The sequence below is a fragment of the Protomyctophum bolini genome (genome assembly GCF_963924005.1).
Source record: "Protomyctophum bolini genome assembly, chromosome: 11".
Classification (NCBI taxonomy): domain Eukaryota; kingdom Metazoa; phylum Chordata; class Actinopteri; order Myctophiformes; family Myctophidae; genus Protomyctophum; species Protomyctophum bolini.
This window is the reverse complement of record NC_137872.1, coordinates 32152000-32168012: the sequence shown is the minus strand read 5'-3', so window position 1 is coordinate 32168012 and position 16013 is coordinate 32152000. Positions and strand designations below refer to the sequence as shown.

Here is a 16013-nt window from a genome sequence, read left to right as displayed (position 1 = left end):
ATGCTGCTGTGTGAAGAGGGTTACGGTTAAGGGGACTCCTCCATCTCTTACCTTATCCCCAGAAGCAACGATTTGAGTAAAAAGAAGTTTGCTGTGAACGAATATATATTCAAATATTTGCACACGTTTTCATGATCTTTCTAAAATATCTACTAGGTCTACAAGCTCGTAGGGTGGCACTCGGTGCCTCGCTATGAGCTTGTAGATCTGCAATGTTTTCAACAGCTAAAGTTTAAAATGATGTTTAAGTGGTTAAAAGCTAAGGCGAAACATGCATTCCACCTAGGTCTTAATGTATTAACGGAACGACACTTATCTTGTCAAGTCGTCTGACACTATCCGATTGTACCGCTCGAATAGAGGGGCTGGCAGAATGAGCTGGAGTTGTGTCGTCGGAGACATTAGTTAACCAAGCATGGCTGCGTGCTCTACAAACCGTTTTTGAAAAGCACAGGAAGCAACTAACTAAGCAAGTCGTTTTTGACTTATTATGCCCTCTCTTATCAAAACAAACTGCCTGAAAGATGCTGGAGTACCAGGGCGATTCATTGTCAACTTGAAACAGGCACTTACAAATTATATAGGTAATTAATGTCAATTCAAATCATAAGATGGTTTCTGACTCCCGTTCTGTCTCTTGGCGTCTGTCTGTGTCTCTCTCTCTCTCTCTCTCTCTCTCTCTCTCTCTCTCTCTGCTATACTATGTGTAATTTACTATTTCTACTAGTATTCATTCCAAATAGTAGTTCTTGTTGAATAATGAAATGAAATAATAAAATTTCTAAGTGCCATGCCCCTTAGCTAGTAGCCCAACTGGTTATATGGTACAGGTCTGTGATGATCAGACTGTGTCCGCTCTAATCTGAGGCCTCTATAAATGGTCGAGGGCTGATGTCCCGTCTCAGTGCTTTCTTTGTCCGCCATCGTTTGGGGTCGCGGGCATAGCTGGCCAATTCCCCTCGGTTGCTAAGGCGCTCTATGGAGGGGTTTCCGCCGGGGGTTCAATGCTAGCCTGTTCACTGTGGTCTGAACAGGGTTAATACCGAGTTCACACGCCTCACTCCCTCTCTCGTGCTCGCTCTCTCTGTATCCGTCTCTCTCGTCTCCTCTCTTTCTTTTTGGTCTGCCCCTCCTCCTCACCACCACCCTTCTTTCTCCTCCCCTTCCTTTTGTGTGTGTCCGTCCGTCCCCCCCCCGTCCCCCCCCCCAGCGCTGGCATCGCCGTCGGTTTCTATGGCAACGGTGAGACCTGTGATGGAGTGAACCGGCTGACGTACTCCCTGCGCCATGCCAATCGCACAGTCACCGGGGTGCAGAAACTGGTAAGAAAGAGTCCCCAGGAAATAAAGTGTGACCGAAATATCCACCTGCATTTACCCCTTTATTGGTTCCCGGTTTTTATTTAGTTTAGGTTTTCTTAGCCAAGCGTGCACTCAGTCAGTCAGTGGCATGTGGTGGAAACAGAGCTACACTTTCTACCCACCTGCCTACTATGCCAAGATATCAGAGACGCATACCTCCCACAGATTACACACACCCACCCAAAGAGAGTATGAACACATGACCAACGACAATAAAAACTCCCATACCTATTGGGAGAAATGCAACAATGTGTGAAGTCTGTGAACACAGCAGCAAGATTTGTGAACTGCTGCGATAAAAGGTGGTTAGCCAATGGAATGCAACCACCCTAGACCCTAAGGACTACTATCTGTATCGCTTTTTTCTTTTGTTTACTATTGAAATAGTTTTGAGGATCATGTATATAACGATGCAATGTGACATAGCTCTATTTACTCCATGCTGGACCCCCTCCAACTGTATATATACTCCCCCCCCCCCCCCCCCCCCCCCATTTTTTTGATAATAATAATAATAATCTCGCCCTCGTTTCTTTCCGCCGACCTCACGCCTACCGCTCGGTGTGGCGGTTCTTGTATTCTTTATTTAGTTTTTCAGAGAATTAGAGTTAGAAATAAGTTCCCTTTATGGGTTAGGCTTAGTTTTTTACCGGTGTTAAGTTTAGGAATAGGGTTAGGTTTTGGCACTGAGGTTAAGGTTAGGAATAAGGTTAGGTTTAAGCATAATTTACTTAGGTTACTTTAGTAATGCCAGCCTGAGCAGTTCTGCCGGCTGTACGCCCGGAGCGAGTTGGTAAAAGTGTGTTTATATTTTGACACTTGCTTAGGCAATGTAAGCGTATGTTTTCTCATGCCCAATAAAGCTCCATTGGATTGAACTGCATGGTGAATGTGTATTAAACATTTGGAGTGATCTCTGCAGGTCTACGACAGCACGTCCTCCCTGAACCAGACGGTGGACGGCAACCTGCAGCAGCTGGAGAGCCAGTACGAGAAGCACACTGATTACGTGTCCATCATCCAGAAGCTGCAGGGCCAGCTGGACGAGCTGGTGAGACAGATGGGGAAGATCCCCTTCTGGGAGAACAGCCGCATCTCCCTGGAGGAGCTGGCAGTGCAGATCGAGCTCTACGACTGGTATAGGTGAGAGACACTCGTCATGAGCGGAAGTACAGCACACGGTAAACCTCCAAGACACTTTGGGGTTTATGATCCAAAACAAATACCAACAGAAAATTCCACTCGCCCATCTGTTCTGCTGTTAGTTGTTGCTGTTAGTTAGTTTAATTGTGAGCTTGTAGATTGGCTTTTTTCCAAATGTATATTGGATGAAGTGGGTAATGCATATTACTCAAAATCTACAAAGTAACTACCGGTAGTAACTAAAGTTTTCAAATAATTGTAGTGGAGTAAATGTACAATATTTACGTCTGAAATGTACTGGAGTAGAAGTAAAGGTACGGAAAATTGGAAATACTCAAGTAAAGTTAAAAATGATGATCCAAACAAAATACCCAAATAAATGTCCACTCGCCCATCTCTTCTGCTGTTAGTTCAGCAGGTGTTATATTACTGCCAAGAACCAAGAGAATCACTCATACAGAGTTACTTACTTACTCCTCTTCGTCCCCTATGGCAAATAAGGCTTCAGTGAGCCTTCTCCATTGCATTCGGGCCCTGGCAGCATGTTGCAGCTCACTCTCCCCATGACAGGTTCATTTGTTCCAGCTCTTGTCACAGTTCTGTGCCTGGTGTTTTGGGGTCTCTTCTTTTGCCTGGTGGCGTCCATTCCTAATGGCTGACTCCTGTGATCCTGCTGTTGTTCTCAGCACATGTCCTAGCCATCTCAAACGTCGTGTGTGTGTGTGTGTGTGTGTGTGTGTGTGTGTGTGTGTGTGTGTGTGTGTGTGTGTGTGTGTGTGTGTGTGTGTGTGTGTGTGTGTGTGTGTGTGTGTGTGTGTGTGTGTGTGTGTGTGTGTGTGTGTGTGTGTGTGTGTGTGTGTGTGTGTGTGTGTGTGTGTGTGTGTGTGTGTGTGTGTGTGTGTGTGTGTGTGTGTGTGTGTGTGTGTGTGTGTGTGTGTGTGTGTGTGTGTGTGTGTGTGTGTGTGTGTGTGTGTGTGTGTGTGTGTGTGTGTGTGTGTGTGTGTGTGTGTGTGTGTGTGTGTGTGTGTGTGATCTTCTTGTAATGCGACGTTAAATTTAAGTCCGCAATGGAATATTAAGAAAAGTCAGCATTTTATAGCATTACTAGAATAACCCTTACCCTAAAATCAGTAAAATGATATTACAGGAACATATTGCACAGGTTATTGCATGGTTGACATTGGCAAAAGGTCAATTGATGGCAGTCTATGACGTCAGTCATCCATGACATAAGTAATCTGCTATTACTTCCGTGCTGGGACGTCAGTCTGTGACATCAGCAGAGCATGCAGCTGTGATTCATGGTTAAGTTCTCAGTCGCCACGACCGCTTTCAGTCATTTGGAGTCCATAGAAGAAGCCAGCATGTCTTCAATGGAAGCACCTTGTGCAGCGCAAGTAGCCCATCTACAAGCTCTCAGGTGCACTGAGAGCTTGTAGATCGGCTACTTTCTTTTATAATTTTAATATTAGAGCATTGGAAATCTATCAATGCAGAATCTTCCATAAAATAACATTGGTCTGGGATATTTCATAAAAGCAAAATGTTAGAGACTCAATCTGTGATTTCTTCACCTGGTTGACAGTACTGTATGTAGAACAGTGTGAGAGAGCTGCTTTCACACAGTTTTCCCAAATCGCACATCAGGACACCATTTTTCAGTCGTGAGATTTTATTTTGCTTTAATCCATGCAGACTTTGGAGAATAGACAGACAACTTCAACTTCACTACAACTTTCTAAACGATAGCCTGCCCTACAACATCACCACCGATCATTATGTGTTCTTTGTTTTGCTGTCCTGCCATTCAATGTTTTTTTTTCCCATGCTGTCCAGAAGGTGTGGTCCATCTGTCTGAATCCATGTGACCACAGCATAACAAGCACATTCCAAAGTTGTATAACCCACTCGGTTATCAATAAAATGCAACTGCAACTCTCACAAAATAAAATATTAGAAAAAGGTTTGCGAAAATAGATGTGTCGAAGCCGTGTTTGTGAAATTAGAGTTTTTACATTGAGCGGTTCCAGGCAGAAGAAGATGACATACCCTTCTGTCCTACCCTGCCAGCTGTTTTTACACAAATGTCAATTCATTCTGCGTTGCGACTATTGCCTCCACAGAAGGCTTATTCTGCGCTGTGACTAGTACCTCCACTGCAGGCTTAAATGCAGCACAACCACAGTACTACTCCCCCATTCCATGCCTGTAGTACCTTATTATGCAGAACAGCGAAGCGGACTAACAACGCACCGTTCACTGCCTTGGAACAGGCGGTGGAAAAAAGGGGCTATTGTTAGCCAGCGTCTAATTATCTCTGAATGGGAAAGTAGACAAGTGTTGCTACTGTAAAACAAGAAAGGATTTCGACTTGTTCAGCTTCTTCTTCTTTAAGCAGCCTCCCCGCCGTGTTCAGTCCTCAGGGATCTCATTCTCAAACCAGTGGCATTTATGGAGAACACATGGTGTTAAAATGCTCTTTTGGGCTTTGGTGTGCAAATATGTTGTTACATTTGCACCTACTATACAAACATGAAGCATAGCGTTAGTTTATACCGGGACACTTGAGTCGGATACCGATAGCTGTAACCGGCCGTCAATCAATCAGTTCTATCTATTCTCATTCACATCTGATTTTCTCATTACGTCACTCATTGATACTCCAATCAGAGCTCACGGTCGTAGCAGAGTATTCCTTCAAATACGGCTTCTGCGTCACTATAGCTGCTTCTTGGATCACAGCCAGCTGCCGCAGGGCTGCTGTCAAAGCTTGCCTCCTCCACCCCAGCCTCCACCTTTTGATCTCAAGTCTGGCATAGGCTCAAATACCTGGGAAATTTGTCTCCTGATTCATACTAAATGTCAATGTATTGCTTACGTATTGCTCAATTGTGTAATATGGATGTTGAACTGCATGTGCATGACTCTTAAGTAAACTAGAATTCAATATTGATAAAGTAATCTAGAATTGAATGCTAATATAGCTTTTGTTTTTTATCCTAAAAGCTTGGGGAATAAATTTTACTCAGAGATTGCTCAATCTAATGCGACTGCGTGTTATTTTATTCATGCCTGTGTGTGCTGTGTTGCTAGGTGTTCAATTATGTTTAATTATGCTCGTCTACGCAGGTGGCTGGGCTACCTGGGACAGCTGCTGTTTGATGTCCTCATCTGCCTTCTTTTTGGCCTCATTCGTAACTCGAAGGGAACACTCATAGGGTGAGTTTAATTTCACCCCATGGTCTTTTAGGGGGAGTTTCACCACACGGTCGTATGCATATATACGCAGTTGAGAAATAGCCTTTAGCTCTTGTCCAGAATGTCCGGAATGAGGATGTGGGGTGAATGTCGAAGAATGAAGTTCCCTTTTTGAACTTCATAATTCATAATGTGGCCATAATTCAGGTCCATGAATTATGTCCATTTACCGTATTGACAATTCAAAACGCTAGTAAGAGTACCGAGTAGGTAACGATGGAAGTTGGAGATCCATACCCCACCTGGCTATGCAAAACCCGTTGTACCCGTGTCGGAGTACCCGTTCGCCCCCATCTGTGCCTTTTATGCCCATATATGGAGATTTCTGTAACTGTCGCATTTCTGTGTCCCTTTATTCCTATATATGGAGTTCTGTGTCAAGCATGCCCAAATATGGAGTATGGATCATGGGCAAGGGCCCTATCAGAAATGATTGAAAGCTTTGACATTTTAATGCATAGCTTATATTATGAGCAATCTGAGTCATGCCACAGCAGAAGTGCTTTGTGTCTCTTAATTTAAAAAAAACAGATTTGATGGATTTGTGGTATGGAAGTCACTACAGAGATCCATTTCATTCAATAATGTATTCTGTCTTGGTGCACCTCTCTCTGAGTGAGCAGCCTGTAGTTCTTTCCATAGAGCTGAAAACACTGGCCCTAAAGGACCCTTCATTAGTTCCACTGCAACCTGATCCATTGTAAAACCCTTACACACTTTGGTGACCTACATTATTTTTAATTTGTCTGTTCAACAGAGTAATATACTGTTACTTAAGACCTGAGATAGATTCTACAAATGTCTTCTTAAATCCTAACAGTTTCCAACGGTTTTATGAAAAAAAAACTGTTTCTATATCAGTGATGACCCCCCCAGAGGCAAAGATTTGAGTTAAAAACATTCACTGTGAAAGAATATGTATTCAACGATTTGCATGCGTTTTTCAAAATTAGCTGAGCTACAAGCTTGTAGATCTGCTAACTGCTATTTTTCAATAGCTAAAGTTTAAAAGAATGGTTAGTGGTTAAAAGCTAACCCGACACAGATGCGTGTGGTCCAGGTCTTAAGGGTGAAATAAAAAATAAAACAACCTTTGAATCCCTCCCTTACAATAGATAAGTTGTGTTTAACGTCTAAATGATGATGTATTTACAGTACATTACCCCGTCACACACACACACACACACAATTTAGTTGAGTGAAGTAATTACCATAACAAGGGAGGTTAAAAGGCCACCCTCTCTCTCTCCCCCTCTCTCTCCCCAGAGTATGCTTATTTGGCGTGTTGGCTCTCGTTATCGGCTGGGCTTCCCTGGGCCTGGAGTTGGCCATGTCTGCGGTAAGTGTCTCTCTCCATGGGAACACAAGCCCATTGCTCCAAGTATACGCTGGAATATGAACATCCAGCTGCTTGTAGGGATGGGTCCATCATTGTTATCATAATCGCTCCCAATGACCATTTCACAGAGGTTTTAATTTATTGTGAAACTGTCATCATACTCGGTTGGCTCTGTACTTGCTGGACGTTTTTTTCCTCCCCCATCCACACTTATCATCTTCACCCAAAAATAGATCTACAAGCTCACAATGCCTCGCCGTGAGCTTGTAAGTCTAGTGTGTTTTGATGAATATGAATTTGAATGCTGGGGCGATGGTGGTTTACAAGTGGCATACAACAGGCCCATATGAAACATTTGGGGCAGAGGTTCAGCTCTGGCATCCAGGGAGTGTGTGTGTGCGCAGAATTTGGCTACGATCAAGCCAACAGTGCCAGAGATTAGCTGTTCACAGACTTACGGACGGACGGAGTGCAAAATATACTCTCCCCATGCCTTCGGCTGGTGGAGACAATAACATCACGATCACATATTGTTATTTATGGTCTGCTATGTTGTGTGTTGGAGACATTTTAATGTTAGGCATTGGTATTGTTTTCCCTACAATAGTGTGCTTGCTCATAGCACAAGCTATTGTGGGAATCGGCATGACCATGCTGTTTCTAAGTACTCTGAAACAGTTTTCAGAGTAATGACAATAATATTAGCCCCCGTGCCCCATCTAAAATATGTCATGCCATTTGAGCCAATGTATGAAATTGGGTGAGGTAGAAGTGGTCAAACCAAGAAACCCCTGGGGTTGCCTGGGCCCCAGTTTGTAAACCACTGCTTTGAAAATGTGCTGTATGTTGTGTTTATTTTCCCAGGGAGCGAGTGACTTCTGTGTTGCTCCTGACATGTTTGTCACCAAAGTGGCACAAAAATATGGAGTCATGAATCAAGGTAGGTAGTGGTACTGCATGCAAGTTATTTCTCTGTGCAATGTATTTGTCCTTTTTGTATGTCCTTTTTTAGTTTAGTTTGGTGGGTTTTATTCACTTATTCGCAGCCCATTTTGAGACTGGATGATGATGTCCTTGAATAAGACTGCACGGGGAAATCCCTCTCTGTTAAATGAGCTTGACCTCTCCCTTTACCATGGTCATCCATCAGTATGGAGGATGACACATCATGAGCCAAATGTTGAATGTCCCTCCTCTCTTAACAATGTACTCCTCAATGCAACATGTGCTTTTAGTTAAGTGTGTGCGTGTGTGAGAGAGAGGCGCGGCACAATGCAGTGTAGAGTAGCTGGTGGTGTTCCTTTACTTCCTTCATCCTCCTGCAGAACTTAAAAGACGTAGAACGATGCCCGTGAGAGGTGACGAAAGTCACCAATCGCACTTTCCACACATGCGTCATTGTTCGTTCTCTAAAGAGAGGCTTTGCAAGTCCACGTCGGCCATAGCTCTTGTTGTGCACCATGCCTCGTTTCACCCACGTCTCACAGATCCTCCTCTGCTGTGCTGTATTATATGTACTGACAGTATACTGCATCAGCCCCCCTCAGGCTGATTCATACCGTAGATAATGACATACTTCTTCACAAGAACGTATGGTGCTCAGCGAGAATAACTGCTCTTCAGCTGAAAGAAATTGTATAATTATTGTAACGGAGGCAGATTCTGTGATTTCTATTACTCCTACGTCTACTGATATTGTTATTTCTTTCCATTTATCACCTTTTGTTGTCCAATGAATTTAATCTGCTATCTTGGTAAGTTTGGAAAATTCCTCTCATAAAACATAGAAGATTGTTTCCCTTGGACAAAATCAGCCTGACTGATGTGATGGTTGATCTGAATTGAGAGAATGTTCCGATTGACTTCCAAGTGAAGTTGACATTGCCGTTACATCACTGATTTGGCGACACGGCACAGTGCTGAATGTTGATTTACATGAATTGACGTGCTGAGAATTGCATTAGTACTGTCAGGCATACATTATTCTACCATTCAGACCCTTGTGTATTGCCAGTCAAGGATATAATTGTACAGTATATGCCCCTTGTCAGCACCATAATGACTGTTTATGAGGGACACTGGGAATTAGCCCAACACTACGACATAGGAGCAGTGTCGTCCGTATAACCAGGTTATCTGTTCGTGTGTGCATGATTGTGCGTGCGATTGTGTGTGATCATCATTTACTTAACTGAGAACTTATTCCATTTGATGACTTAACTGGGTTGTGTGGGAGAGAAGTGTGTGTGTGTATGGACGTCACCGTGCCATGTGTTGTTGGGTTGCCGGTGGTTTTCTCACAGCTGGTATTTCAGGATCAGAAGCACAGTCATGCCAAGTGTGTGTGCTGTGAATTACCGTAGCGCACACATCAGAGTCACAAGCGCTAGCCTCTAATTATCATCATGGGTGATGATGTGTCATCATTCTCCACCTCTACGGTACTGTGTGAGGATGGCGAATATTGCCAAATGGAAAACGCAGGTCTTCGTCAGGCTGGGTGGCCTACCCAGGGCTGTGTCAGTCGTGGATTGCAGGCGGCAGGACACGAGGAAGCTGCAGGGGAAATAGTGTTTGTATAACGAACAGTTATATAACAGTTCACATTAGGGATCGGCGGTGCTCGGTTTGGCTGCTTTTAGAGCGGAAACTGAATAGTCAAAAGAACCAGGGTTGCCTTTCGTAGCCTACTGCTTTGTTGTGATGATGTGATCAAAATGTAATCATGTCTTTTGCCATTATCATGTAGCTCTGCAACAAAGGTATGGCCATGACAGCAAAATGTATGATATATAATATTGATCGTATTTGGTTTTCGGCCAACTGTTTCCTATATTCGGTTTCGGCCAAGAATTTCCCTTTCAGTGCATCCCTAGTTGACATTGTGGTGCACCCTATGGGCAGATGGGAGGTGCATGTGCACTACAAAGGCATCTGAATTCTGAACATGTGATCCCAATTTGGGGATGATTGGATGTATGACTCAAAATTGTCTTTACCGGTCCGGGCCTGTTGAAGACGACTAGAGAGGTGGAACAGAATGAGTGGAAAAAGTCTATAACCTTCTCGTATATAACCCCTCGACTTTAGATGCAATGTGAGCAATGACTTCAAGTCTGATCTTGTACTAAATGGAGCTACTAGTATAACCAGCAGAGTTCTTTTCCACAGCGCTGTGCCAGACCCTACAATATTGTGGGTTCAAATTCAGCTGTACCAATATAGCAAATGGGTGCCTAACTAACTCAATGGAAAGTTTCTGTTCAAAGTGCAGCCGGATATGCTCAGAAAGCACACGGCAACTAGACTAGCCAATGTCCACCATGGCAAGTGGTAAACAATACAAGCACACACTAGGGGGAAAAAAACTGTTCCGTTACGTCCACTATTTGTTGGGAAAAGACTGTCGGCAGCGCTGGTAGTACCACTTATCATGTACATCCAATGATGTAAAGACACTGTACAACGGCTTAAAGTCCTCAGTCCTGGGGACTGATTTCAGTCCTGAGGATCTCATAGGGGTCATTTAATGAGATCAGTGCAGATTTGCAAAAAAAAAAAAACATTTTCAGTCTTGGGATTGTTTTTGGCTTTAAGCCCTGTGAACAGTTCTAAGAGTCATTGTCAGTTCGCTGTGTTTGTTCCCACACGTTAACACTGTTTACAGAGCCCTGACCCCACTGCCCCACTGCCCCTCACTAGCAGCATTCCTCCTTGTTAACAAGCTAATGGGTAGGCATGCATTACAGTCCCCATTCAAGGTTTACGGAAGCTGAACCAAAATGACCTTCAGGCTGTGGAAAGGCTAAGCTGAGATGGCAAACTGTCACCCTGCCTGTCTTGGCCCCTGACATAGCAGTTTCACTACCTCACTGCGTATAGATGCGCCTCGAGCAGTTAAACCACATTCTAACGGTTGCATAGTTCCGTTTAATTTGCATTGCATGTCATTGGGTCTACTTTCATATGTCATAGTAACGATGGAATAGGTAAACCATGATCGCATCATTTCCAGTATTGACGGTTTTCATTTTTGTGTGATTTCTTATTTTTTTCACATTTTCTGATTTTACTTGCGTTGTCCTTTTCATTCACAGATAATCTTCAGTATTATCTCGGCTGCAATATGGATCAAATCAACCCCTTTCAGCAGGTATGTACTGTAAGCACATGGAACTAAATTGGTTGCAAACCTACAGTATGCCCTCAACGTTTAAGTCATTATCTCAATCTGTTTTTCTCCCCAAGCTAGCTAGAGACATTTCCGTCTGGGCAAGACATGAAAGATTAAAGCCTGATTCATGCTTGAAAGCACGCCAGTGTCGCATAATGAAAATAACGTGTATAATAGCTTATAGATCGGCTATTTTCATCGTGCATCCAAGCATAAATGGAGCTTTATGCTGTTATGTAGGTGGAGATGATGCACCGGACCTATCCTCTTGCTTATTTATGATCTGACTCTTAATGAGTCACAAGAGACGCAGTACTGTGACTCACTCCCGTTGGAGCGGAGGAATGTTTTGTCAGAGAGAGAGTACAATACTTGAACAGTCTGCCAGCAGGAAACCGGAAGCGAACACGTGTCATCACCACACATTCACAGGAAAGACAGTAATGCGTCAGAGCAACATGCCTACATTTCTTTTACGTTATACCAAAATAAAACGAGGCTTTAACCCCTTTTGGTGTTTTAAGCATTATGTTATACTTTAGCTGTTGACAAATAGCAGATCTACAAGCTCATAGCGCGCCACCGAGTGGCGCGCTACGAGCTTGTAGGTCTGCCATTTTGTTTTAATCGTAAAGATGCGGCACAAATCTTTGAATATATATTATTTCAGAAGATTTTTTTTTCCAAATCGGGTCAAAATGGGTTAAGGTTACATCCACCGAGACTTGATTGTAATACAACAGTTTACTTTCCTTTTTCCACTCCACATGAATTAATGAAATGCTGGAGTGCTCTGGGCTGCCCCTGTCCCGTGCGGTACTATTACTGTTACTTTATGTCTGTATAGGACAGGGTGCTTTATATATATGTGTGTGTGTGTGTGTGTGTGTGTGTGTGTGTGTGTGTGTGTGTGTGTGTGTGTGTGTGTGTGTGTGTGTGTGTGTGTGTGTGTGTGTGTGTGTGTGTGTGTGTGTGTGTGTGTGTGTGTGTGTGTGTGTGTGTGTGTGTGTGTGTGTGTGTGTGTGTGTGTGTGTGTGTGTGTGTGTGTGTGTGTGTGTGTGTGTGTGTGTGTGTGTGTGACCGTTTTCAGAGGCTTTCTGGGAGCCACAAAGCATTAGTGGAGATGCAGGATGACGTGTCTGAGCTGCTGCGCTCTGCCACGAGAGAATACGTTCAAACCAAGGTCTGTTCCAACACCACTTATAACGTCTGTATAGTATAGGATACCCTCCTCCAGCCACTTCCTTCCAGAAAATGACAAACATTTAGGGGAGCTTTGGCAACACATGCACACACTATATACACTGTACCCTGCCATAGGCCACAGTGTACACAGTAAAATACTCACTCAGTGTCGATTTATCCATTTTACACCATTTTACACCTCACACCTTATCCCTCTACATCGACACGTTGTGAGCTTGTAGATTGGCTATTTTAAATATCAATTTTAAAAATCCAAAAATAGTAAAAAGATATAAAAAAATATAAAAAGGGGCAAAGTAGTTCAGGCACAAAGGACAAAAATAGAGCCCTCAGAGTGCAGTGCTGTAGTTGCCGTGGGTGGGTGGGTCATCCAAAGGTTGCCAATTCAACCCTCTCCCCATCCCTAAAACTTCTGACCATTTTACTCTTTGAAGATCCAAATCTGGATCTCCAGATCAAGTTTACATTCTTAATTCAAATAAATTCAATCCGTAGACATATATATATATTTAAAAAAAAACAGTTATTTACTGGCACAATCTGCTTTGTTTTTGTACTAAAAGTGACTAAGACTTCTCTGTGCAATATGTATAATTCAATGGAGAAATTATTGTGGATCTCGCAAATATTAGGAGTTGCGTCATAATAATTTCAGGTGTGCGCAACTAATGCATTTGACAAACTCCCCAGTAACAACTAAAGACACCATTTGTTTATTTACACTGAGCATTTTACTGTGTACTTTTGTGATTTGTATTGACTCAATCTGTCCAGTGAATAGAGCTCAAAGCACTGACTTGCAGAGAGGTGATGTGCACCTGGGCTCCACATAAAGGCCTGCTGACAGTGACGGCGCACCTGGGCCGTTGCATTATCTCCATTTGGATGCTGCTGTCACTGGCCGGTGTCAATGCAACGAACACCGCGGCATTGTCCCCCCAGCGAGCAGTCCTTCCACTGGGTGCACCGAGGGACAAATGAGGGCTGACATTTTGGAATGGAAGAGAGAGAATGGAGGGAGGGCGTTACTTTATACTTCACTGGTGTGGCCACACACAGACAAACGTGCTGAGTGCATGAAAACATTCATATCAGGTCGTCACGCACGTGTGTACAGCTGGAATGATATTGGGGAAGGAGAAAGAGGGGTTTTCTGCAGCAGAGGGACTTCCATTTGTACAGTTCCACAAGTATACAAGCCCCAAGTATCATTTATACTCTTATGGTGGCGTCGCTCACCGTAAAAAAAAAAAAACTGTTCTTTCAAGTTTGTGTTTTCAGCGAGCAACACGTTCATACGGCGGGATATATTAAATATATATTAAAAGATTAGCACTTTGGTGATTTGTTGTATATATTTCATAGGTACTTTGAGGTGTTGCTCAAAGTGTTGCTGTTCTGTAATTGTGACATGTACAATGTAGCATTGATGTGTCATTTTATTTCTGCCTCTTGGCCAGTTCCCGTCAATGTGTTTTTTACTGGTTAAATAAAGGTTAAAATAAAATAAACTAATGATTAAACCTCTTCTCTTGTAGGGCAAACTGTTAGAGATCCAGGGAGTGTTGAACAGCACAGAGATCAGCCTGCATCAGCTGACGGCCCTGGTGGACTGTCGGAGCCTACACATGGTGAGCAGCAGCATGATGTCTGTGTCATGGTATATCGTACAGTAGACTGTCGGAGCCTACACATGGTGAGCAGCAGCATGATGTCTGTGTCATGGTATATCGTACAGTAGTGGTTGTTTCCAAAACGTTTCTGCTCCCTGGGACCCAAACTAGTGAAAATGGCTGCTCTGCTATTTTCACTACTTCTTCAAAGTTTAATAATATTTAAGTTGTGAAAAATTGTGACATTTTTGTTTGTAAAAAAAAAAAAAAGTTATACAAATTAAAAACAAACGAAATATAAAGGGTTATTTACTCGTGGAAAATGGGACTGTTTGGGATACAGGCATAGGGTCTGCGAGTCAATTGTCTGTCTGTTATCTATGCTGTACGCTTTGAGCTAAATGAGATAGTTGTGGTTCCGGTTGTGTGACGTGACCCAACGCCTATGCGAATGCTGCAGTTCAATCAACCGCACGTGTCAACGTCGATAACAATTGCTTTCCTGTACTGTACATGAGCTCCAGCTGCGGTCAAATCAACTATGCTGGCTATGCACCCTTTGAGAGGCTGATTGTAGGACATTAATAGACTGGTTTGCATTGCCTGCAAAGTGCAAACGAACAGTGCCCACACTGTAAAATCTGGAATGTGAATTTAACTTTTGACCGTGTACAATCGACCCTGCCTCTCCTCCAGTCTACTTACGCTACGCTAGAGCTCATTAATTGTTGCATAAGAATTGCAGCAGCCTACTGGATGTGTTTTGGTCCCGGCGCTGCAGAGCGAGGCAATGTGCACACTGTGGCAAGCATTGTTTTTCTCTCCATCTATAGCTTGAGCACATTTCAACATAGGCTCTATGGGTGAAATAGTTCATTTAATAAAATAATACATTATTAATCGATCCCTAGAGCACTTCATTCTAGGTAAAAGATTTCTACGAATAAAAAAAAATCAGACCTGTCTGAAGTGAGTGGTGCAACAGCGCCCCCTGTTGGTACCCTAAACATACAGACAGACATGGGGATGGACGGACGGAGATTGCTGGTTCTAGGAGTGGTTGCCCCACTCTAAAATACCCGTAGTCACAATATCTGATCTGTAAGCTAGATCTGATATTTTCTCTGCTGTGAAACAAAGTTTAAAATATGGCTTAAGTGGTTAATCGATTTGTTGGAAATACGAAGAGATAAGAAAGCGAAAGAATTATCACTAAGAAAATAATCGGTAGTTGCAGCCCTAATGGGTAATTGTCGAGAGCTCCATTAGGCCTTTTTTGTTCCGTAGTATATATGCTAATTAAAACCTTTTTTGAATATAGACTATTCTTCTATGAAATCATTGTCATCGATACAATTCTGTGTAATACCTATTTCATATTCCATTGTTCCTGAAAATCATAGAATTACAAGCTATGCGAGTTTGTATATCTGCAGGTTTTGTTGAGGGACACCTTGGTTTCGACTAAGTATAATTGTGCACCCCCCTCTGGATGTTTCAGGATTATGTCCAGGCCATGACAGGCCTGTGCTACGATGGTCTGGAGGGTCTCATCTACCTGGTCCTGTTCTCCTTCATCACCGCGCTGATGTTCAGCTCCATCGTCTGCGCCGTGCCCCACACCTGGGGCGCCAAGAGGTGAGTCACACCTTCTGTCGGGACATGCTGTGTGTGTGTGTGTGTGTGTGTGTGTGTGTGTGTGTGTGTGTGTGTGTGTGTGTGTGTGTGTGTGTGTGTGTGTGTGTGTGTGTGTGTGTGAAAGGAAAACATAGGGGCGTAATTCTGTAGCGCTGTCGCCTCACAGCTAGAAGGTCCCTGGCTCACTCCTCGTGCATTAAGGGAAGCCTGAGCACAGTTCGGGGCTCTCCACAGGTTGGTAGAGGGAGAGTAGCACCCAGGTTTACAGCTTAGGCATTGAC

The 16013-nt window shown here is 43.4% G+C and overlaps 1 protein-coding gene across 1 annotated transcript in view; it reads left to right on the top strand.

The window, feature by feature from the left end:
• Positions 1-16013, top strand: part of ttyh3a (tweety family member 3a) — a 33412-nt gene that overhangs the window by 5566 nt on the left and 11833 nt on the right. Inside the window, exons 3-11 of the mRNA XM_080776352.1 lie at positions 1211-1322; positions 2284-2504; positions 5634-5723; positions 7029-7101; positions 7966-8041; positions 11199-11254; positions 12366-12458; positions 14020-14112; positions 15596-15732. Coding sequence (XP_080632478.1) covers positions 1211-1322; positions 2284-2504; positions 5634-5723; positions 7029-7101; positions 7966-8041; positions 11199-11254; positions 12366-12458; positions 14020-14112; positions 15596-15732 — 951 coding nt within the window. The remainder of the gene's footprint in view (positions 1-1210; positions 1323-2283; positions 2505-5633; positions 5724-7028; positions 7102-7965; positions 8042-11198; positions 11255-12365; positions 12459-14019; positions 14113-15595; positions 15733-16013) is intronic.